We start from the raw sequence: 22520 nt of genomic DNA, 5'->3' as shown, positions 1-22520 counted from the left end.
TATTTGTCCCCTAAGGATGTAAAAAATGTGTTCCACTGTTTTAGTGTAGACAGGATCTTAACCTTACTTCATAACCAAGCTCAAGGCCTTTAGATGATTTTTACTGAACGGATGCCATTTGGACATAGTACCTTGTGCATAAATGAAAAGCACAACTATTTTTTATTAATGCATTACCACAAAATATTAAATAATTTCCAAATAGCATTCATGGCCTCCTTAGCAAAAATGAAGGAAATGCACTTTTCTAAATTTCTAAAGGAAATTGCTTTACTACAATTTCTACTAATAAGTATTCACAGTGAATAATAATGAATGTACTTATGTTAATTATTAAACTGTGGGAAAGCCACATTTTTATAATATTTGACTAACCATGAAGAGTGTGATTACTGCACTTGAGAACATTATTCCATTCCCAGCCCAACAGAAACAGGGGTTATAAATAATTAAGCCCTTTCAGAAGAAAACTAATGAGCGCAGGAAGCCATAACTTCTGTCTTTTAAGTATTGTATTGCTCTTCTGGCATACCGCTCAGGACTTTAAGAAGTTGTAGTTCTTTATATTTCACTTAGCCTTTCTTTAAACTCCATTAAATGAACTATAGCGGAATAGTGACATTACTAGTGTTGGCCAGTAACTATTCAGTTTTCCTTCCCAGTACAGATAAAGTGTGAGAAACTTCTACTTCTCCTTGTTAGCCAAAGAATAATACAATATACTAACAAACCGTGTGCCACATTCCTCTCTGTAGGCTTCCGCATCATTGCAATAAGAACTCATGCCTTGAAATCTGTGATGTTTTGATGACCCCTGTGAGAAGTTCATAGTTTTGTGGTACTGCAAGAAATGGCTTCTCCTGGATTAAATCCCATGGCAGCACGAGGCAGCTTGTAACAGAGAGAGAAAAAAATAAAACATTTCGATGGGTTTAATTGTTTGTATTTAGTTGATGTAGAGGGTCAGATATTCAGCTGGAAGAAATTGATGTAACTTGATTTTACCAGATGGGGATTTGGCTCTCAGTCGGTATTACACTGTTAATGACAGAAACCAACATAGACTCATAGAATACTAGGACTGGAAGGGACCTTGAGAGGTCATTGAGTCCAGTCCCCTGCCCTCATGGCAGGACCAAATACTGTCTAGACCATCGCTGATAGACATTTATCTAACCTACTCTTAAATATCTCCACAGATGGAGATTCCACAACCTCCCTGGGCAATTTATTCCAGTGTTTGACTACCCTGACAGTTAGGAACTTTTTCCTAATTTCCAACCTAAACATCCCTTGCTGCAGTTTAAGCCCATTGCTTCTTGTTCTACCCTCAGAGACCAAGATGAACAAGTTTTCTCCCTCCTTCTTATGACACCCTTTTAGATACCTGAAAACTGCTATTATGGTCCCCCTCAATCTTCTCTTTTCTAAACTAAACAAACTAATTCCTTCAGCCTTCCCTCATAGGTCATGTTCTCTAGACCTTTAATCATTCTCATTGCTCTTCTCTGGACCCTCTCCAATTTCTCCACATTTTTCTTGAAATGCGGTGCCCAGAACTGAACACAATACTCCAACTGAGGACTAACCAGCGCAGAGTAGAGCGGAAGAATGACTTCTCGTGTCTTGCTCACAAAACACCTGTTAATGCATCCCAGAATCATGTTTGCTTTTTTTGCAACAGCCTCACACTGCTGACTCATATTCAGCTTGTGGTCCACTATAACCCCTAGATCCCTTTCTGCCGTACTCCTTCCCAGACAGTCGCTTCCCATTCTGTATGTATGAAACTGATTGTTCCTTCCTAAGTGGAGCACTTTGCCTTTGTCTTTATTAAACTTCATCCTGTTTACCTCGGACCATTTCTCCAATTTGTCCAGGTCATTTTGAATTATGACCCTATCCTCCAGATTAGTTGCAACCCCTCCCAGCTTGATATCATCTGCAAACTTAATAAGCGTACTTAATATACCAAAGTCTAAATCGTTGATGAAGATATTGAAGAAAGCCGGTCCCAAAACAGACCCATGAGGAACCCCACTTGTTTGCCTTTCCAGCAGGATTGTGAACCATTAATAACTACTCTCTGAGTATGGTTATCCAGCCAGTTATGCATCCACCTTATAGTAGCCCATCTAAGTTGTATTTACCTAGTTTATTGATAAGAATATCATGCGAGACCGTATCAAACGCCTTACTGAAGTCTAGGTATACCACATCTACCGCTTCTCCCTTATCCACAAGACTCATTATCCTATTAAAGAAAGCTATCGGATTGGTTTGACATGATTTGTTCTTTACAAATCCATGCTGGCTGTTCCCTATCATCTTGCCACTTTCCAAGTGTTTACAGATTATTTCCTTAATTACTTGCTCCATTATCTTCCCTGGCACAGAAGTTAAACTAACTGGTCTGTAATTTCCTGGGTTGTTCTTATTTCCCTTTTTATAGATGGGCACTATATTACTATCACTATACATGGGCACATGTTCACATTAAAAGATTAGTATTTTATATATACTTTAATTACAAGAGGGAGAGACATGAAATGCAGTAGCAGAAATAAAGAAACACAAATATTTGGTAAGGTTTTATTTTACAATGAACATAAATTCATGTAAGTACTTTTTGCCCCAGGGTAACTTGACCATTTAATTATATACAGCAAATACCAATCAGTGGCTAGAAAATATGATATTACCACAAATTATCTACATGAATATTTTGTCTTTTATACTAGAGAGCATTACACAGCAATTGCTTTTGTACAGTGTTTCTTTTGTACATTTTAAAGTGCTTTAGCAGACAATACAAAATGGAAATACAGACTACAATTTAATTACATTGATTAGAAAAACATAAATGTTATGGGCTTGGTTTTAAAAAAGTAATTTACTTGCAAAATGGAACTTTACTGTTTTTCTCCTTTTAAAAGACTTAAAATATCTTCTATATTTGTGTAAGCTCTTCACACATATAATAGTAGAGATTTACATTTTATATAGCTCCTTTTATCCTGAAGGATCCCAAAATGCTATACAAAAAGCAGTACTTGGATGAGTCTGAGACATTGCTGTTTGCACAGTTGAAACTGGAGAAACGAGTTCAAAGAGAATGTATAAACACACTGTGCTAGCTTTGAAAGGATTAACAATGTACATATATTCACAATGGAATTTACAGAAATAGCTGCAGTCCCTTTATTGATCCACTTTACAAGCAACAACATGGAGCCCAACAAACCTTTCCAACTGTTATTCCCACTTGCCTCTTCCTAAACAAGTGACAATGCATTATTGTTATTCGTAACATATTTTTGTATGCTAAAGTGGAAGAGGAGGTGAAGATTGGTGTTTTTGAAGTGAGCATTGAAAACAGTGAGTAACTCTTCATTAATATACTAACAAGGGTTATATTTTGTTGAGAAAGTTCTGTGTGTCACACAATAGCTTTGATCTCCTTTGTTACAGTAGCTAAAGGATGATTTTTTATATGAAAAACATATGTATTGTAACCTATACAAGAAACCACCATTATAAAACACATTATTAGCTTGAAACTGTTCCAAAATATCTCTAGGTATGCTGTATGCAGTTCTGTTTCCATTTTTTAGAAAAGCATCTCCATTATGTAGCCTATATTTGTCCAACCCTCAAGGTTTTGCTTTCAACCTAATGCTACTATAATCATCCAGAGCAAAATTTGGGTCTATCTGACCCCACTAATGACCAGTAGCCCCCTTTTAGACAAATGTATATGTTATTGATGAATCTGTATATTTTTGTACACTGGAGCATGGTAGGCCCCCATTTCATCTGATTCTGCCTGCTATTAGGTTTCATACTTCTGTAATGTGCAATGCAGAGATGCCACAGTGGCAAATCATTTTGCTGGATCTTAAAAGCAAGCACTTTCCTCCGAGGTGGGGGTGGGAGAGAAGTGTCTCCTCCACATTCCCCACAAACACATGGTGGCACTGGTTTGTGATTGCTTTGAGGGCTATACGGCAGGAGACCCACTCATGGCAGAGGTGTGGCTTCAGCTTCCAGGAGTTCCAACTGAAAGGAAAGAAATTGTAAATACCATGAGCACTTCACTGATTTTCCCCTCTCACATGTTTCTTGCAAATGTTTTTGGGTGAATGTACCCAGCATTTGCTGTGACTACCTCACCCTGCAAAGCTGAGGGCAAGAATTTTTTTTCAGTTTACATCACAAAGGCAGAGAAATTACCACAGAAATAGTAGATTTAGCTTCAGGGCTATATATGATAAGATATTTAAAGAGAAACATGCAAATTCCTTGTTGATCTTTTAAAACTAAGCGTAGTTCTTCCACTTAAAATCTCTGGCAGGTTCTCGGTAAGGTAAGATGACAACAATTGCATTTATTTTTTACCCAAGTATTTGAATAGGCCAGATCCTATTCATCCCTAGGTGTGAATTAACATAACTCTATTGAATTCCATTGTGTTGTGCTGCTCAAAACCAGTGGAGGATCCCACCCAATGGCTGTGTCTAGACTGGCCAGTTTTTCCGGAAAATCAGCCGCAGAAATTAGACAGCAGAAATTTGTTTTCCACAAAAAAGCCCCGATCGCGAAAATGGCGATCGGGGCTTTTTTGCGGAAAAGCGTGTCTAGATTGGCCATGGACACTTTTCTGCAAAAAGTGCTTTTGTGGAAAAGCATCTGTGCCAATCTAGACGCTCTGTTCCGAAAATGCTTTTAACGGAAAATTTTTCTATTAAAAGCATTTCCGGAAAATCATGCAGTCTAGACGTAGCCATATGCTTACATCAGAGGATTTAAAACAGAGACATGTATTTGCTATGTCATAGCTAGCCTGCCATGTTTGGCATTACACGCCAAGCACATAATGGGAGTTTTCTTTCTGCAGGGAGAATCCTGTATAAATGTCATTCATACAGATCTTCAGTCCTCTGAGTGCACTTTCTGCAGCCATTGCTGAAAAGTTAGTGTTCTCTAAGACAGTGGTTTTCAGCCAGGCTACACAACTCCTCTAAATCAGCATTTCTCAACCTGGGGGTTGAGACTCCCAAGAGAACCATGGGATGGGTTAAAAGGGGTTGCAAATGCAGGGCCAGCATTAAGGGGTGGCAAGCCAGCCAATTGCCCAGGCCCTCACACAAAGGTAAGATACATGCTTCAACCCCAGACAGCAGTGGGACTTGGGCTTCATCCGTGCCACCCAATGCTCTGGCTTTAGTCAAGGCTTACAAGTGAAAAATAATAAGACAAATCAACCTCTTGAAAGGGACGTAGACGTCTGGAAAGTTTCAAAGTCACTGCTCTAAGACACATGAGTATCTTCTTCTAAGATTTTTGCTTCCTATTGTGCCAAACACAATCATCACCCTGTCTGCCACATTAGGAGTTTTAACTTTTTAAAAGTTCCTCTGTGGTAAGTTCACAGTTCAGTATGATACTGAAAAGACGAGTTAAATCTCCCCCCCCCCCCCCCCCCCACACACACAATGCAACCATAGAGGTATGATAGATATACAGAGTTTTCTTTTTTGTGATCAGGGTGGCACCTGAGCAGCAGAGCATGTTCAACAATTTAAACAGCAAAACCTGCCAGCTTTTCTTTTCCCTCCTGGAAAGCCATTGCCCGTTCCTATGCCCTGATAATGAGCTGTATTTTTCAGTGTTGAAATCAAGGTGAAACCTTTGCAAGTGAAATGTCTGCTGCTCAAAAAGTAGAGCTCCTAATTAGATGTAGACCACTGGCTAAAGCATATTGAAACAGGAGAGGGAAAGCTCTCCCTGCACCTGCCACAAAGGAAGAGAAAGTGCTTCAGAGATCACCCAAATCAAAGACAGGAGGGGAACTCTTAACTATTATTTCAGTAAGGAGGTGTCTTCCATGGTTTAGAATAAGATAGGATCTGTCAAACCTGAACTTGAGTTTAGCAGAGGTTTTGCAGTGTCAACATTTCACAAGCTTTATTTCAGATCTGCCCACAAATCTATGGTGGAAAGTCCATTAGCAGCTACTTAAGTAGAAATGGACCATAATCCTCAGCTCTGAATAATCCTATGCTTTGGGGAAATTTGCATCCAAAAATGACTGTTGGGCTTAGGCCAATCTCTTACTTTCATAGATCTGATAAACTACTTTCAAGTTTTCATATTTTGCGTACTTTTTCCATAGACTAATGAACATGTATCTTGTTCTGAGTATTTAGTTAATTTAATACTTATAAAAATGCCTGCAATTGCAGCAGCTATTTTTTAAAGATAATCAAGTGTCATGGTATCTTGATAAAGATTTATTTTTTTGCTTTGTTTCTTTAACAACAGGAATGTTATAATTTTCTTTTCCCATTTAGTTTGGTATTTCCCTGGGAAGACTCATGGGGAATAGAAGTCATCAGACTTAATTAAAGGGCATGGATGTTAAATAACTAACAAAAGAACTTCTTAAGCAGTTTGAAAATTGAATTAAATACATATCAATAAAAAAATGACAAAGCAAACCTAAGTGTTTTAAACAGCTTAAATAAAAGTCTCTTCCCCTCTCAATAAATCATTTGATTTTATTGGGATCTGTGATAAATAAACCTACTAGTTCTCTAAGGCTTGACTGCACACAAAAGTTTAATTATATCAGTATAGCTGAAGTGGCGAAGAAACCCCTCCCTGTCTAGTATGGATGCAGTTATATTGGCATTAATTTGGCATGCATAGTAATAGTTTATTCCTCTATGGGAAGGGATTACAAGGGCCTCCATGGGAAGGGCATAACTGTGCCCACACTAGGGATGGAACTAGTATTACAGTATATTGATTACAAATAAATCATACCTCTAACGAACATAGTTGGTTATACTAGTACAAAAATAAAGTGTAGACTGGACCAAGGTTTGTATAGTCTCCCATGAAAAATAGGGCCTTTAAGAACTTCTTCATAGACCATAAAGAAACAAAAAACGTGAAATCACCTTTAAAATGGGAGGGGTTATGGGGTATCAGTTTGGCTTTCCACCATATGCTAGTGGTGTCAATAGAAAAGTCTATGATCAGTCACAAGTTACAGAATGTTCAGAAGCTGCAAACATGCCGTTAAGACCATTAGGCTCCTTTCTCTGGTGTACAGAGTGTGTGTGTGTGTGTGTACATAACCACATGAACACACTAGGCCTCATCACGCAAGGTATATCTGAAAGCCCTCTACTGCCAAATTTCAATGGAAATTGTGAGCACTTTTAGCTTCTCACAGCCCGGGGCTGTGTGTACGTGCATATACCAGCTTTAAAGATAAACCAAGCTACTTCCTAATAGCTATACATCAGTAAAGACTGTAACTTCAGAATACATGTCATCTCCAGGAGGGAGACCTGAATCCAGAGATGACATCTCCACTGCTAGTCATACCTGCTGTTTAGTCCTATCCACAGTACTGGCAGTGGAGGCATGATCACGAGTGTTTTGTCGGATGCGGGTGGAGTTTTGCTGCTCAATAGTGGAGGAAGTGGGAATGCAGAATTCTCTGAAACATCTTTTGAAGTTTTCATCTAGAAATGCATAAAGGACTGGATTAAGGCAGCTATTTGTGTACCCTAAAGCGATACAGAAGTGCCAGGAGACTGTTTGGAATGTAGTTTCTGGAATATTGATCAAGGCTTTAATGATGACATAAATGTGGATGGGAGTCCAGCAGACAATGAACACCGCCACCACTACAAGGACCATTCTCGTGATTCTCCTCAGGTTCCTATCCTTCTCTTTGGAGCCAGACAGCATACGGACACTCTTCAGGCGTAAAATCATCAACCCATAGCACACGGTAATGATCAGGACTGGCATGATGAAGGCAAAGATGAATACACAGATTTTCAGTAGGTTGTCCCAGTACCAAGCTGGGTGAGAGAACGTAAGTGTGCAGTCAATAGAGCCTAAAGTAAAACAAAATTACAGAGAAGAATGAACAGTTCGGTGTTTAACTTGCTTGGTTTTCATCCCTTCCTCCTCCCTCCTGCAACACTGTACAGCACATTAATGCAATTTTATAAAATGAGTAACTAAAACAAAACAGCTTTGAATAGCTGATACATGTTTGTTTAAACCCATGCAAGTACTTTACCACAGGCCTGGACATCTTTTGTAGAAGGTACTGTTATTGCTACAGATTGGGGACATTTTGGGTAGAATGCCCCAACCAAAAGGAATCTTGCTTTGTTTTTGTTTGTTTGCAAACCCTAAGTGAACTTTTTGGAAAACTTGCTCCAATTTTCAGTCTCACCATGGAACCTGATGAAACAGGGCAGTTTAAACAATGTCTTGTTCTGAGGATTTGGAGATTAAAAGGACCAATGAGAAAGAGAGATGGTTTTTCAACTGTGGAGAGCAGCATGAAAAAGACATGCAAGTGTGAATGGGAGGAGGAGACCAAGGTGAGCAACAAGATGAGTGGATGAAACAGAAGAGGTGACGAGAAGTTGCAGGCAGGGGACCTCAAAGTCAGGAGCCATTTTAATTTTATGCAAAATGAAACAAGGCAGCATAGGCAGGCTTTGGGGCTTGGTGCTGACTTGCATGCTATACCTTATTTAGCAAAACATACTGACATGACACAAGCTTATACCCACTGAAATCAATTGGATCTTTGTAACAAGCCAAGCTTCTCTCTTTCTCTCTGGGGTCCCTTACAAATGGTCTTGGATGCTTCGTTACTGTCAATAACTGAACCCTAAATAGAGTTTTCTGTGTCTGAACAGCATGCCCATTATTTCAAACTGCAATCGAAATAATGAGCTTGCTATTATGACATCCTGGTAAACCTTATTCCATGAGAATTAAGGGATTTGTTGAAATAGCAGTCTATTTTGAAATTTGGCTCTTTGTAGAGAGTGCCAAATTTTGAAATAGACTATCCTGAAATAAGCTATGTAATTTGTGTAGCTCAGATTGTATAGCTTATTTTGAGCTAGCACCACTATGTAGACATACACTCAGTTAAAGCCATAGCACACAGTCATTTTTCTCTCTGTAAGTGCACTACATGCCACTTGTGATGGGGTGAAGCAACCCCGTCACCAGGCGCAGCCAGAAGGGCCGTCCGCGGCGGCAGGAGCTGTGGCTTCAGCCCCGGCAGTGCAGGGAAACCTGCCTCCGGGCAGTCCCCAAATGGGGCTAGGTGAGGCTGGGAGCGGCCGGCCGGAGGGCGGCGTGAGCACAGCGTGCCGGCGCCGGGGGTGATGTGGCCTGACGTCACTGATGCGCCAGTAAAGGAAGGGGACGGGAACCCGGAAGTAGAGGAGAACGGCACGGGGGGAGGGATAAAAAGGGTCTGACAGGCCGGAGAAGGGGGAGAGGTCGCGGAGAGAGAAATCGGGGAGGTAAGGGAAGCCTCGGGGGAGTCGGAAGTGTGAGGAAACACGGACCGGTCTCCTCGTGGAGGGGAGGAGGTTGAGCCCACCGCTGGCAGGGTTAATAGGCCCAGGGAGAGTCGTGTAACCCGTGAGCAAACGAGTTTAGGGGCAAGCCCCCACCTGCTTCCATCGGGAGCCGAGCTCCTGGTGTTAGGTCCCTGGGTTGGGGTCAGGGAGTGAGGGAGGGCCCGGACCCCACCCTGCTGGCGGCGGTGATGGCAGCGCCCAAACCATACCAAGGTAGCGGCGATCGGAACCACGCAGGCAGCGCGTGACACCGCTACATGGGACAGTACATCACACCCAGTAGGTGTGTGAGTGACATAGATATTGGGCTCAGGTTGGTGCCTGAGCTCTGGGACCCTGCAATCTGGGACTAAGCATCTACATAGCATGGTCTTAGCCCAAAGCCTGCTCCCAAATCAGAAGATCTTCTCCCAATGTATCCTAAGTGACCAGACTGCCGGGTCTGCTGCTGGCTCCCAGCAGTCTGTCTCAGCCATCTACATGCTTACAGTATAGCCAGGTCTACACAAGAGTTCCTATGTAGCTGCTCTATGGAGACAAGAGAGACTCTCCCATTGGCATAATTAAATCACTTCCAATAGTAGTGCATCTCCCACCAACATAGTCCTGTCTATACTGGCACGTATGTTGGTGAAACTTATATCCATCAGAGATGTGGGTTTTTTACCCCCTGAATAACAAAAGTGCTAATGTAAACATAAGCTAAACATGTGCTTAATAAGTCTATCCCTCGTCACTTGAGCACTTAGGTACTAATTTAAGAGTTGTGTTGAATCAGGGTCAGAGGGGCAGCAACTTGCAGGATTGAGGCCTTGAAGCAAAGTCCATGGCATAGCTAAGGGAAGGAGAGGAAGATTAATTTAGTTGGTGATTGTTAGAAGAGAATAGAGGAAAGAGACCAGAAGGCTGGAGAAAAGGTGGCTACACCAATCTTATTAAACATGGACAGTAATGTACACACTCAAAACCAACTCGCTGGCTGAAATGATCAGGTAAAATGTCTTTAATCGGATCAAATATGATAAATATTTCCATTGAATGTTGGGAGTGTAGGTGATTTTTGTGTGTTTGTGTAATCCAAAATGGTAGAACTTTCAAGCGATTCCTGTTACTACCTTGAGAGTGTTTTCTTTATAATTTAGTATATTTAACACACATCAAATGTACCAGCCAGTTCTTCTGTTATCCAAATAAAGACAGCAGTTGCAATGCAAGATTTTCCATAATGCTCTCAAACATAAAATGGATCTCTACACATCTGTGGATTTTGCAGACTTCTCTTTCATTGTGAAAATACTGAATGTGGAGTTTTTAATCTGTGTTGCTACATGTGTGTTCAATTATCTTGACCATACCAACTCATTGCTTTATTTTACTGGTATGCATTTTATTCCTGATGATGTTCTTATTTTATCCATACACACATTTTCCCTTTCATCTGTTGTTCCATATAATTGGGCAACCCTTTTAATTTCAACTCATAAACAGATACCAGTGATCTTCCAATGGCCATACATCAGAATGATGAAGAATGTATCTGAAGATGTTAGTCAACTCTCAACAAGAAAATGTATTTAAGACTAATTTGTGATAATAATGGTGACTACTTTTGTTCCAATGTGTTTTTCTTGTTCTTTGTTTGCTTTGTGATGTCAATCAGAACTCCCAAATGTCAAGCCATGGTAAATCTGCTCTACAACATCAATATCTCAGCTCTTGTATCTTTCTGGCTTTTCTTTTTTTTAGTCCTGGATAGACTTCTGCATTTGCTAGGTGTATTATGCGGATTAATTAGCCTCTGGTGTTGTTCTAGGTAATATTTCCTGTTAATGTGCTCGTTTAAAAAAATCTGAAATGCTAATATGCTATTACAGTTCCTTCATTGGCCAAAACGTAATGTTTTATATTATAGTGAATGTAAATCAATAGGTGGGTCTGCCTTGATTACATAAATAGGTTCTGTAATAAAAACCGAATATGCTCTTAAATAAAGAGGAGGGAAAGTCTGGGATGCATTTTAAGTGCTTTATATGTCATGGGAGAAATTTATAGCATTTTTGTACTGTGTGTGTGTGTGTGCATACAAACAGAACAAAGCACTTTAGTGATCCAAGTCAAAGTTCTCAAACATTTTAAGATAGGAAGTGACATACAATCCCTTACACAAACTCATTGTGCACACAGCTATTATCATAATGCAAGTTAACATAACACGTATAGACTATAAATGCTTGGATTTGTGCTAGCAGTGCTGTGAACACTTTTTGGGTATGCCTACCTTACAGTGTTGTTTCAAAATATCTTCTTATAAATAGTTATTTCGAAATAATGCATTTTCACACAAAATGCATTTCGAAATAGCATTTTGCTATTTCAGAATAGCATGTCCACACTGAGTGGACTCCGAATCGCATTTAAGGCTGGCTGGAACCAGTTCTAGCAGGGCTCTAGGTAAAGACTTACTGCATGGGGCTGCTGCCTGAGGCTATCTGAGGTCTGTGCTTAAAGGGATCCCCCCCAAAAGCCAGTTTTCAGGTTTCCCTGCTTGCTTGTCTACCTTGATGAAGAACAGCAAAGCATTTTGTGTCTGCGTGCTCTGGTTGCCCTCACTGGGACACCACATCACTCTACTTCTCTTGGACATGTTGCTGTGAGCCTGGCTGCACTTTCTGCAGGCTGCCAGCCGGGAGGTCCATCAGGGGGCTGTCAATATCCAGGAGGCCCTGCGGGAGAGCTTCCATCCTGAGGAGCACTAAGAGCCTCCCTGGTCTGCCCCACTAGGGGCTTGTACCTCATTCCTCCCTCACGTCCTTTCAATTACCCCTCCCTAACCCCCCTTCCTGATGTCAAATAAAATACACACCTTTTCATGAACACAAACTCTCTTTATTTAACAAAACTGTGTGTGTGTGGGGGGGGGGGAATGAAACTCTGGTGAGACTGGGGAAAGGAGGTGAGAGAGGGGAGAAGAGAGGGAGGAAGAGGATAGGGGGAAACCTGGGAGGAGGGAGCTGGAAGGGGGAAGCAAGGGGAAGAAGGGGGAGGGGAAGCTTAGGGCTCAGGGTTGGGGGTCTTGCCGGACCAACTCGATTGTCATGCAAACCTGCTCCTGGGTTCGCATGTGGCCTTTGGTGACCAGGCTGGCAGCTATCCTGCCATACACTTCCGCGTTTCTCCAACTAGTGCGGAGATCATGGACATTGGGGGCATTCCCTCCAAACCTGAATAAGATCCATGATCTCCACCCTGGACCAGGAAGACCCCTGCCTTCTCCAGGCCCTGGTTGGCTTGCTGGCTCATGTTTTGGGGCCACTGGGTCAGGAGCAGTGACTACTGGATCTGGGCTGGCAGGCTTGGAGCTGGCACAGGACTGTGGCCAGAGTCTACCCCTTTAAGGGCTCTGGAGAGGGGAGGAAAGAGAGAAGTGTTCTTGGTTGAGGCTGGAGTGGCCACCAGGCACCCTGGGAAGGCTGGAGGCCCCCTATTTCGAAATAAGTGGCTACACAGCACTTATTTTGAAATAGCTATTTCAAATTTGGCATTATTCCTCGTAGAATGAGGTTTACCAAATTCAAAATAAGTGCTCTGTTATTTCAAATTTATTTTGAAATAGTGGTTTGGCTATGTAGCTGCTAGGAAAGTTATTTCGAAATATGGGCTGTTATTTCAAAATAACTTTGCTGTGTAGACATACCCTTTGATACTTATGACTTGATTCTGGCCCCACTAGGGCTCTATCATGCATCTTTGAAATCAACGGGATCTTTGCTATTAGCTTGAGGTAGTACAGGATCAGGTCCTAGATCAATGGGAGTCTATACACAGATTTCCTTAGGGCTTGAATAAGACTTTTAATACATCAATAATCATTTTTCTTGCATGAAAACGGGAAGCCCTTTTTAAGAAACAAAAGCCCTTGAAAGTATGTCACTTATTAGTCAACTAAAGTTTGTGGACATCTCATGACATGACTGGCTTGATTTACATACATGTTGTTTGGCGTGTATTTTGTGTATATAGATTTTTGTTATTTGGAAGTGCAGAGTAGATGAGGAGGATAAGACTTAAAGCCTTAGAATTAAATATTGTCTTCATGGAACCTGAGTGGCTCCAGAGGACTTGTGTAAACATTCAGTTTAACTCAACCCCGGTTATGAAAGTCAGACTCACCATTACTGTATTTTGTGGTTGCCATGATCATAACTGGTAGACCTATAGCTGAAGAAAGAATCCAGTTGCAGACATTGACAATTTTGGCATTCCTGGGAGTGCGAAAATCAAGAGCCTTCACTGGGTGGCAAACAGCTATGTAGCGATCCACACTCATGGTGCAGAGTGTAAAGATACTTGTGAACATATTGTAGTAGTCTATGGACATGACAATCTTACAAAGGATAGGACCAAATGGCCATGTTCCCATCAAGTAATTCACACTCTGGAATGGTAAGGTACTTGTTGCTAGGGCATCTGCCAAGGCAAGGTTGAAAATATAGATATTGGTAGCAGTCTTCATTTTGGTGTACCTAGAAAAATCAGCAAAGTGGGTGAATGAACACAGCTATCAGTATTGAAGGAAATCAGTACAAGTGACTTACCTGTAAGAAGCATCTGTGAAACAACAGTATTGGCTTTGAGATTTTCAGAGGGACACTTTTTATATTTCATTTTATTTAATCTAGCAACTGTCTAATGCCCAGGCTTCAAATGTAATATTTTATACACCTCCATGAACATTTGTAAAACAACAAGAACTATTGATTGAATGAGCCAAAATGCAATCTAGGAAAAAATTTGTAGAAGAATCACCATGGCTGCAGTGGAATTGAGGCAAAAACTGATTCAACAAATATTTTTCGTATTCACTGGGCACCATATGAAATAAAAAGAACTGCTCTATCTAATAAGTGTTGGAATTGAAGTACATATATAAAAAAGTATATAAAAATGGAGACCGATCATATGCAATGTAGTATTACAATGGTGCACATTCTCGGTGAATAAGTAAATGAAGAGAGATTGTCAGTATAGCTGAGACTAGGGGCATTTATTTCGTATACATATTTTTTTCCACTTCTCTTTCAAAAGAGGCTTTTCTGAAATTTGGCCTGTCTACATGGGATGAAATTTCAGAAAAACCTCCTCTTTTGACACATCTCTGCTTCCTCATATAATAATTACAGGGAGGTCGAAAGAACGTGTCCGCTTTTTCAGAAATTGTTCCGAAAAAGACGACGCGTTCCTTGGATGCAGCATAGATTTTCCGGGATTCCTCTGGTATCCTGGTAAAGCTCTGCAGTCTAGACATAGTCTAAAGCTCCAAGTTTTTATTTTAAGAATTTTGGCTTGCTAGTAACTTTAGGAAAGCTATATTTTAAAACGTATCTATTAAATCAGCGGTTCTTAAACTTTTTGGGTTCCGGAGCCCTTTACAGGCATAAAAATTAATGCGGAGCCCCAGCGGTCCACTGATTGTATATGTTGTACCTATTGATGTTTCCAGTTTGTCAACTTCGTGGACCCCCTGGAGATGTCTCGCAGAGCCCTGGGGCTCTGGGGAGCACAGTTTGAGAAACACTGTATTAAATAACAAATTAACTATAATTATATTACAGCAGTGGAAAACATAAGACAATTTTGTATCCTGAGCTGGCATGTTGGTTTGAGTGACGTATATAATTAGGAAAAAATTGAATGAGGAGAGAGCTGCTGTTAATATAAGGACACATTTTTTGAAGTAAACATTTAGGCTATGTCTAGATTACATCCCTTTTATTGAAAAAGGGATGTAAATTAGACATTGAAATTGTAAATGAAGCTGGGATTTGAATTTCCGGCACTTCATTTACATAATGGCGGCTGCGGCTTTATTTCGAAAGCGGCTTTTCGAGGGGGGAAAAAAAAGCTGTGGTTAAAACCTGAGGATTACAGGATCTTTGGAAAAGGGGCATTTATTTTGAAAGATCCCCATCTTATCCGCGGGGTTTTTTTTTCCGAAAAGCCACTTTTCAAAAAAAAAGCTGCAGCCGCCATTATGTAAATGAAGCATGGGAAATTCAAATCCCGGCTTTATTTACAATTTCGATATGCCTAATTTACACCCCTTTTTTGATAAAGGGATATAATCTAGACATAGCCTTAGTAACCAGTTAGTTTTAAATTTACCAAGTACATTTCAATCACAGCTGAACAAGTATGGTTTACTTTCTATCTTAAAGTTAGGTCTGGTCTGTAACTCAATTTATGTTGAACTAGCTATGTTGCTTAGGGCTGTGACAAATGTGTTCTACTATATATAGGCCAACTTAATCTTGTAGACACTGCTAAGTCGATGGAAGAGTTCTTTTATCAACCTAGAATAGTGATAGAAATGTAGCCGTGTTAGTCTGGTGTAGCTGAAACAAAAAACAGGACTATGTAGCACTTTAAAGACTAACAAGATGGTTTATTAGGTGATGAGCTTTCGTGGGCCAGACCCACTTCCTCAGATCAAATAGTGGAAGAAAATTGTCACAACCATATATAACAAAGGATACAAATATCTTTGGTATATATAGTTGTGACAATTTTCTTCCACTATTTGATCTAAGGAAGTGGATCTGGCCCACGAAAGCTCATCACCTATCAAACCATCTTGTTAGTCTTTAAAGTGCTACATAGTCCTGTTTTTTGTTTTATTAACCTAGTTACAATTTCTCTAGTGTTTGGGTTGACAGGGATGGTAAAACCCCTCCCATTGCTCTAGCAAGTGTCTGTTCTATAACGCTAGATCGGCATAGTTGTAGTGCTGAAACTTTGCTCCTATAGTTATTATAGTATAGATAAACCCTTAATATTGCTCTGAGTGATGCAGTAACTTCCCCTTTGTTTTATTAACCTTTGTGAACATCCTCCACTTTCGTATTCACTAAGCCATCTGAGTACTACATATGGTTGTTGAGTTTAAAGGTTTTGCAGAGTTACAATTAATTCCTCTGTCTGTCTGTCTCTCTCTCTCTCTCTCTCTGTCTCTAAGGCTGTGTCTAGACTACATGCCACTGTCGGCAGAGGCATGTAGATTAGACAGATAGGCAAAGGCAAATGAAGCTGCGATTTAAATGATCGCAGCTTCATTTACATTTACATGGCTGCCGCGCTGAGCCGACAAACAGCTGATCAGCTGTTTGTCAGCTCGCGCGCTGGTCTGGATGTTCCCCCTGTCGACATCAAAGCCCTTTGTCGGCAGCCCCGTTATTCCTCGTGGAATGAGGTTTACCGGGGCTGCCGACAAAGGGCTTTGATGTCGACAGGGGGAACATCCAGACCAGCGCGCGAGCTGACAAACAGCTGATCAGCTGTTTGTCGGCTCAGCGCGGCAGCCATGTAAATGTAAATGAAGCTGCGATCATTTAAATCGCGGCTTCATTTGCCTTTGCCTATCTGTCTAATCTACATGCCTCTGCCGACAGAGGCATGTAGTTTAGACGTACCCTAAGTAAGTTTCTGGAATTCTGATTGCTTCCTAGGTGCCAAGTACATTTATTTTCTCATTGTCAATGGGTCAAATGATTTGTTTTAAAAAAAAATTAAATTCTTTTGTAGTTCCACAAAATAACATATAAAGTGTCTTACCAAACAAAATGTCCTTGAATTTTAAGGACTGATTTGTAAAAGAAACAAACTACTAAAGATCTTTCTTCTGGGAAAAGAAATAAAAAGTGTAAAGGAAAATATTCTGTAATTCTTTTTCTTGCCTTGCTCTGTTTACAAGTTGTACTGAACAACAGTTGGTTGTAAGGAATGGGCAGTCACTATTAACTAATGAAGGCAGATTTGTGCAACCTGAATATGGTCTCAAGAACTCTGTTGAAAATTTCTGATCTAGCAGAATTTCTAAAACAGCAACTAATTTAGTTTTCTCAACTCATAGCATTGTGTATGTTGAGCCATAAGCAAATTAAATGTAATGTTTTTGTTTTTTTAAATAGTTTTCTAATGGTTTAAAACTAAAGCAGCAAACTGTTGGTATCATGCTCATTTTACTTTTTTGGGAAATTATTATATGTAATTATGTATCTAAATTATAAACCTAAGCAAAGTGCATTCTGAAATGAGAGAGTTCCCAGGAAGCTCATTTGACTGCTACTCCCCGCTCTGCCAGGACAAAAGGACGAACAACAGACATAAATGTGACCCGAGTGAGATGTAGGTTCTATGTGAGAGTCTCAGAGTACCCGTACTGCTTTCCTGTAGACTTGTACTCAGTCTATTGCTAGGATCCTAAGAAATACAGAAGCTGTTAGGGGAGAGTCCATGTGGGAATGATTCAGAAAAAGCCAGAGCTATCAAAACAATGGACAGGGAGGAGGAAGAAAGTATCAGTGACTAGGTGGAGGTTTGTTAAAGGGAAAGGGTTAATTTGCCTCTGCAAATTAACTAGCCTGGTTGCACTGGAGGGTGGGTTGGGGCTAATTAGAAATAAATCCCAGCAGGTGAGAATAGAGCTTGTTTCCATAAAAGGATGGATGAATCCAGCTGAAGGAAGAAGACTCACAGGAGATGGGAAGTAATATATTATTAGGGGGTGTAAATTATTAAAAATAAAAAATATTTAAGGTCATTTTGAAGCTTGGAAACAAACCTTACTTAGCATCAAAACCTGCTATGAAAATTGGAATGTTGAAACTTGGCATCTGGAATTTCAACAGCTGAAATTCTAAAACTGCAATTGGCTTGTTTGTAAGTAAGGGTGGGATTTGACTTTGCAAAACATTATTTATGGATTGCTGGAACTCCAAGCCATAAGAATCCTCAGTTGTCCAATTAGAGCAACTTTCTGGACTTATTTGTCATGTTATTGGATTTTAATAGGAAAATTCGGATCGGATATACGTAAAGGGAACATATAGAAGCCTGTTGGTGAGCGTTTCAGCCTGCCAAACCACAGTCTGACAGACCTGGAAGAAGTTATCTTGTCACAAATCAGCTCCAGAAGCCAGATCCACAGGGAGGCCCTGGAATCCCAGTTTATCCACAAATTCAATTCACATGCTAATGGACTCAATCATGATATGGTCTGGTGGGGACTCTATCTACTTAATAACCAATGAAGGTGTTAACAGCTCCCTGCCTGGTAATCCTTCCTGTCTTAGGAATCTATCTATTGACTTTGATTTTTATCTGCTTAGGGTACTCTCCAAATACTTAATGATGCTCCATCTCCCACCTCCTCCCTTTTTCTTTCTCTTTCCCCCTCCCCTTCTCCCCTTCTCCTCTCCTATTTATTTCAAGTTTTCATATCCCCAACTCATAACTCCAGTCATCTGAAGAAGTGGGCTGTGCCCACGAAAGCTCGTGATACCATCTACAGGTTTTGTTTGTCTATAAAGTGCTACCAGACCATTTGTTGTTTTTTTTCTGTAGCAGACTAACTCGGCTACCCCCTGAAGCTCACTCTTTTGTGTTTGCCCCAAATTCTGTGCAAAGGGGGGAGGGGGTCAAGTGAATTGTCTATTGAAAACTCATGCTACCCTGATTCTATTTGTGCTGCTCATATACATGTATGATTTTTGTATGTAAAGTTATGAATATGGGCTCTGTACTTTTATTTTCAATGTTTTCCATCTGGGAGAGAACAGCAGATGTTGATCACCTATTGTGAGGGATGATTAATCAGGCTATGTCTAGATTATGGGATTTTTAAGGGATACCAGAGGTATCCTGGAAAAATTCTGCCGTGTCCAGGGAACACGTCTGCTCTTCCGCCTTTTTTTTTTTTTTTTTTGCAGAAGAGCAGATGCACTCTTTCGGAACCCCTGTCTTCCTCCTCCCACGAGGAAGAAGAGCTCTTCTGAAAGAGGAGGCTTTTTTGAAATTTGGCCCAATGTAGACGGATCTCCAGAGAACTGAATCATATTTGTGAAGGTGGTGGGGTGGAAGAAGAGTCCTTAATTTTATTAACAAGTTTGATATCTACAACAGAGTCTAACTCTAAACAAAGACATTGGATGGATGGCCTGCTACATTCCACATACTAACGACATACAAAAAAAAAAAAACCAAACAAAGGGTACTTAGAGTGCTCTTATCAGCTTCGTGTAGCATGGACACTCTAATTGACAATTTCTTTCCCCTTTTCCCCACCTTCTTTTTCCTTCTTTCCTCCCCATCCCCTCTCTGTGCTATTTATTTGAACTCCATTTATCTGAAGAAGTGGGTTGTGCCCACAAAAGCTCATGATATCATCTACTTTTTTTGTTAGTCTCTGAAGTGCTGCAAGATTATTCATTGTTTTTGGTGATTGATATATGTAATGTGCTTTCTTTAACAATTCTACACTCAACCTTTTCTATCCTTTAGAGTCTAAAGGATTGGCACACTATGCTCTTTTGGAAAAAATCTGAGGTATAAATTGACCTGAGACTGTGGCAGGTCCTTTGGAATCGAAAGAACCTGAGGTGAGATGGGTTTTCATAACCTCTCATCTGTGTAAAGAGTGGTGCTGGTTGTGGCACGGGTAAAGCTGGGGTGTCTAAGGGGATTGTTTGTGAGACTTCTTGCTGGCCAGAGTGGCAGCTGAAGTACTCTGTGTGACTGGTTTGGTGCCTTATAGAGGAGGACCTCAATATTGGGCTTTAAGTAGTACTGGTTCTGAGCAGTTCATCCTGATTTGACTCCAGTGCTCCAGACCACCTGTTATATTACCACAGATGGAGTGCCACAGATGGAGCCAGAGCAGGGGCCAGGCCTGGTGAGAGCACAGAAGGTGTAAAACATTAACCAATCAGAATGAACTCCTGTGCAGTTGTGGATGACAACACAATGTTCAAGGCAGAAGAGAATCAGGCTGCTGCAGTCAGGTTTTCTATCAGTGTGCTTCCAGGTGGGCTAGAATATCATGTATTAGCAATGATGTCTTTCAGTAGCAAAGGCTTTCCAGGCTTGTGCTAACTCAGAAGCTGATATTCTGCTTAATCTAATCCATAATGATGTATTCAGGCTCAATGAGAAATTGGTTGTGATGTCATTCTGGGAGTTTTTTTGTGGGAAGAAGGCTCTTATGATACTATTAAAAACATTTATAGACTAACAAAACATGTAGATGGTATCCTGAGCTTTCATGGGCACAGCCCATTTCTTCAGATGACCGGAGTTATGAGTTTGGCATGTGTACACCTGAAATAAATAGGACAGGGGAAGCAGAGAGGAGAGGGGGGAAAAAGGATAGGAGGGTGGGAGACAGAGCATCAGTAAGTATCCACTCTCCCTTTCCCCTCTCCTATTTATTTCGGGTGTACACATCCCAAACTCATAACTCCGGTCATCTGAAGAAGTGGGCTGGGCCCACGAAAGCTCATGATACCAGCTACATGTTTTGTTAGTCTATAAAGTGATACCAGACCATTTGTTGAATTTTTTTTTCTATAACAGACTAACTCGGTTACCCCCCGATGATACTATTAGACTGCTGTTGTGCTCACTGAAACAAGAGCGCAGACAAACTAGCCACTAGGAAATGTGCATGAAAGAGCTGTACACAAGTAACCAACGTAATTCCTACAAATCTCTTTTTGCTGTACTGGGGGACATTAAATTATCCCCCAAACTAACACCCTCTGTGCAAAAATGGAGATGTGTTATGTTCAGATGGATGCATACATTAAGTTAGTTAATGTAGTCGAGGTCTTCTTGAATGAGCTTCAGAAGATTAACATGCATGAAATACGGCAAGATGAACTAATTTAAATTAGCATTTATTTTCAGCACTACTTTGATTAATCTTGGATGATATCTAGATAATGTATTCTCCTTAAGATAGCAATAATTAGCAAGGACATGTTTTCTTTTGGGGTTTTACCATTGTTAATTCATGGCATTTTAGCACAAGTGGTACAACTTGCTGAAGTCGTGTTCCTTTTCTTACTGAAAGGAACTGCAAGAATCATTCTGTTCAGTGATAGCAGATGAGCCTCAGTGAGCATGTTCTTTTTATATTGACAGGTACTGCAAACCTTCCGGCACAATAATGTGACAGCAGCAGTGCTATGTGATAAATTGTTAAAGAGATGGATTAGGAAATAGACGCTTCCTATGTCAGTCTTGTCCATCAGCCCAATTTTGTTCCTGATTTCATAAGGACCTGTGCTACAGGTATCTAGATGATACAATAAGCATGATATTTGCAGCCTACGGAAGGCTTAGGACCCAGTTCTGCATGATGCTCAGTGAGTCTTTGAGTAACAAATACTTTTAGCTCTTATTGGGCCTGGGCCTTAAATTCTCAGAGCAAAGTTTATTTTTAATGTATGTTCCACGATAAAAGAAATACTTAACAAGTTTGGAGTCATAATTGGGTGTTCCATACTCAGCTGAGTGCATGCAGAACATGTGATCCCCTAAATTATACAATCGAGTGGTGACCACACTATAATACTATAGATATATCTCCTTTCCCTTTCTTTGCATATGTACTACTTGCCAGAATAGCAGACCTGCATCCACTAGTATTGACTCAGTGTATAATTTTGTCTTGCTCATAGAAGCAGTTACATGCTATGGCACACAGTATTATCTGCAATAAAGCTTTGATTTCCAACATATAGCCGGTGAGCAAGATTTATTTGGGGGTGGGGCATTAGGCATTATTTGAGTCTATTTCTAGCTTTGTATCTGATCATAAAAGAGCACAAATATGTAGAGCTCAGAAATATTTTTGCAAGCATCTGTACTGCATCCCCACCTCAAAGCCCTCCCGTGCAGGAACTGGTGTAATTAAGAATCTATTGAAAGGGAACATTTGAAACCTATAAACACATACAGGAGGGTGAGAATAAAGTCAGCAAAGTGCTGGGACGTGAGGGATCACACAGTCTCTGTGCCAAGGGAAAGGAATGTCACAGGCTTCCCATGTCTTGGCTGTCTGGATGTATTGCCTTGCTGAAGCAACAGTTTAGAACAGTTCCTCAACTTTGGAAGCCCTGGGGCCACAATGATACTCACAACTCATGCTGAGGGCTGCAACTTAAGTGTGATTACATATATATGCAAATAGCTCCTTTCACACTGACCGGAATGAATGCAAAGATTAAGGAAAGACTGCACACACAGGCCCCATTTAAGTCA

At 40.6% G+C, this 22520-nt stretch overlaps 1 protein-coding gene and 1 long non-coding RNA gene across 2 annotated transcripts in view; one reads left to right on the top strand and one right to left on the bottom strand.

Annotated features, from left to right (window-relative positions):
• Nucleotides 1–22520, top strand: part of LOC142827921 (uncharacterized) — a 76176-nt gene that overhangs the window by 26142 nt on the left and 27514 nt on the right. The window lies entirely within an intron of this gene.
• The window catches only part of OPRM1 (opioid receptor mu 1), a 41628-nt gene continuing 23056 nt past the window's right edge, over nucleotides 3949–22520 (bottom strand). The window contains exons 2-4 of the mRNA XM_075924482.1: nucleotides 13593–13945; nucleotides 7399–7919; nucleotides 3949–4059 (exon numbers count right to left, since the gene is read on the bottom strand). Coding sequence (XP_075780597.1) covers nucleotides 4021–4059; nucleotides 7399–7919; nucleotides 13593–13945 — 913 coding nt within the window. The 3' untranslated portion in view covers nucleotides 3949–4020. The remainder of the gene's footprint in view (nucleotides 4060–7398; nucleotides 7920–13592; nucleotides 13946–22520) is intronic.

This window comes from Pelodiscus sinensis, chromosome 3 (assembly GCF_049634645.1).
Source record: "Pelodiscus sinensis isolate JC-2024 chromosome 3, ASM4963464v1, whole genome shotgun sequence".
Taxonomy (NCBI): domain Eukaryota; kingdom Metazoa; phylum Chordata; order Testudines; family Trionychidae; genus Pelodiscus; species Pelodiscus sinensis.
The sequence above is the reverse complement of the archived record's forward strand: the minus strand, read 5'-3'. Positions and strand labels throughout refer to the sequence as shown.